This window comes from Scylla paramamosain, chromosome 29 (assembly GCF_035594125.1).
Source record: "Scylla paramamosain isolate STU-SP2022 chromosome 29, ASM3559412v1, whole genome shotgun sequence".
Classification (NCBI taxonomy): domain Eukaryota; kingdom Metazoa; phylum Arthropoda; class Malacostraca; order Decapoda; family Portunidae; genus Scylla; species Scylla paramamosain.
The window spans coordinates 15,206,880-15,209,379 of record NC_087179.1 but is presented as its reverse complement, the minus strand read 5'-3'; the positions used below and the strand labels follow the sequence as shown (position 1 = coordinate 15,209,379).

The 2,500-nt window shown below is 51.2% G+C and overlaps 1 protein-coding gene across 2 annotated transcripts in view; it reads left to right on the top strand.

The window, feature by feature from the left end:
* Positions 1–2,500, top strand: part of LOC135115397 (carbohydrate-responsive element-binding protein-like) — an 86,019-nt gene that overhangs the window by 66,807 nt on the left and 16,712 nt on the right. For both annotated transcript variants that reach the window (XM_064032139.1, XM_064032137.1), the window contains one exon: positions 1,910–2,442. In XM_064032139.1, coding sequence (XP_063888209.1) covers positions 1,910–2,442 — 533 coding nt within the window. The remainder of the gene's footprint in view (positions 1–1,909; positions 2,443–2,500) is intronic.

Genomic DNA, 2,500 nt, shown 5'->3' with positions numbered 1-2,500 from the left:
ACAACCATTCCTACCACCACACCCTTCCTCGCTGGCCGCTCTACCCTGCTCTGGTCCGCTCTGCTGGCACCGACTACCACCACTGCTACCATCGGAGATCTCACCACCACCTCCACCTCAATCCTCCCTCACGGCCCCGACTTCAACTTCTCGCCACTCGCGCTTCCCTCTACATTTGAACTTCTCTCTCGCCCCAATACACTTCCTTCCCCCTGCGTTGCGTCGCGGGCCGTGCCAGAGACTCGAAAGGTGTGAAGAGTGAGCGACAGAGCGTCCGTCAGTCAGTCAGTCAGTCCGTCCCATTTCAGCGTCTTTCAGAAAACTTCCCACGAACTCTGATCCTTCCTCTAAAGGTTACGTATTCCCTGGACTCTTGCCACTCGCTCGTCAGCCACCCACCAAGGAAAGCCACAATGTCTTCCCCAGCGCTGTGAGAACCTGACAACTTGAAAACCTACCACCCACCTACCCACCAACCAACCAACCAACCATCATGCATACGTTTGTTTATCCCGGATACCCTGGCTCCTACCCTGGCCCTCGTAAGTAGCAGTAACAGTAGCTCCTGGAGGGGGAAACAGGACAAAAGCTTTCCACTCACTTAGGCAAGGAACTACCACTTATTACTACCACCACTACTACTGTTACTACTACTGCTACTGCTCTGCTATACCGGCCAGGGCTCGGCAAAGCGGGGGTCACACAGGGCTTGCAAAAACTGACGGCAAGAAAGGGAAGAGAAGGGAAAGGTTTGATAAAGGGACAGGGAAGATGTTTTTCTCCTCCTACTATACCTCCACCTTTCCCTCCATGCGGTCAGAGGCAAGAAACACTTCTACAATGCGGGCAACTCTGCCATTTTTCGTTACTGGGGTGGGAGTGGGACACAGACTTGGGGAGGGAAATTGCTGGGCTTCGCTGATCAATCTAAAGTCATTGCTGGGAATTCAGGTTTTATCTTCATAATTGAGAGCGAGGCAGGGAATGAAAGAGATCGAATGCACAATAAGACGGAGTTTTTAATAAGAAAGAGTAAGTTTTTGTAATGAGAGTAAGTTTTATAATAAGAGTAAGTTAAATCTTAAACCGAGGACTTGCTAAGTTTATCCCATACGTTAATAAATAGATGAGACTTCCATGACACTCGCCTGATGAACGAAGCTCGGCGAACTTAGTGGAGAGTGATGCCTACAGGAGTACCTACACGACACTGGCTTACCTACACACTTTGAAACACACATACACACGTACACACACATGGCCGGCCAAAACTTTAGTTAACGCGTCCAAATCTGGGAAAATATGAGGCGCTCCATTAATTAAATCTTCAAAAAAATATCTGATGTAAGTTGCTTTTTATCCATATAAACTCGAATGACATTCTAGTACTACTACTATTATTACAACTACAGCAACTACTAGTGCTACTTTTCCACTTTTACTTAACATCATTTCATTAATTTCAGTTGATATAGCTACTGCCTCTGAAAGATAATATATACATAATTATTATTATTATTATTATTATTATTATTATTATTATTATTATTATTATTATCATTATCATTATTATTATTATTGTGTGTGTGTGTGTGTGTGTGTGTGTGTGTGTGTGTGTGTGTGTGTGTGTGATGGTTTTTATGAAGATGATGGAGCATGAAATGTGTGCACCGGCTGGAATGGTGATAGTAGTGATGCATTGCTTGGCGGAAAGCTGCATGCCATTGTGGTTATTGATTGTGTGTGTTTGTGTGGTGTTTGTAGTGTTGGTGATGAGGTATTTGGAACGGTGGTGATTGTGGTTGCTGTGGTGATGAATGACTGGTGGTGACTGATGCGTGGTGATGACTTTGTGGTGACCGATAGTGATGGTGATGGCGGTGCAGTACATGGCGGCGTGGTGTTTCAGAGATGCTGGCGGTGCGCGGGGCCGGGCTACCGTCTGTGCCGGAGGAGGACATGCTGCCGGAGGTGGAGGGGGCCTCCCCGGAACTGCCCGTGGCCCCCTCCGCCCCCGCCACCACGGCCTCCACCACCACAGGGATGCTATACTCCACCTCCCCCACCACCACCACCTTCCTGCCCTCTCCAACACACCACCAGCAGCAACAGCAGCAGTACCGCCCCGCCATACACCACCACCAGCACCACCAGCAGGATGTGCAGCAGCAACAGCAGCAGCAGGCGCGGGAGCCACAGCAGCAGCAGCAGCGGCAGCAGCAGCTGGTACCGGTGCCCACACAGTCACCTCCTGTGTACCAGTCTCCCGTGCCCCTGCAGCAGCTGCCGCAGCCCTCCACGCCGCCCCACCAGCTGCAGCAGGCCCACACCCCGCCGCTGCCCCGCACCTTCCTCCGCAGCCACAGCCAGCAGGAGCTGGGCGCGGGGCAGGCAGCGGCGGCGGCTGCGGCGCCTCAACACGATGCCTTCGCCGTGCCCAAGGTAAGGCACTCACTCTCAACACTGTTTGCTTCCTGCGTCACCGCCTCCGCCTTCGCCT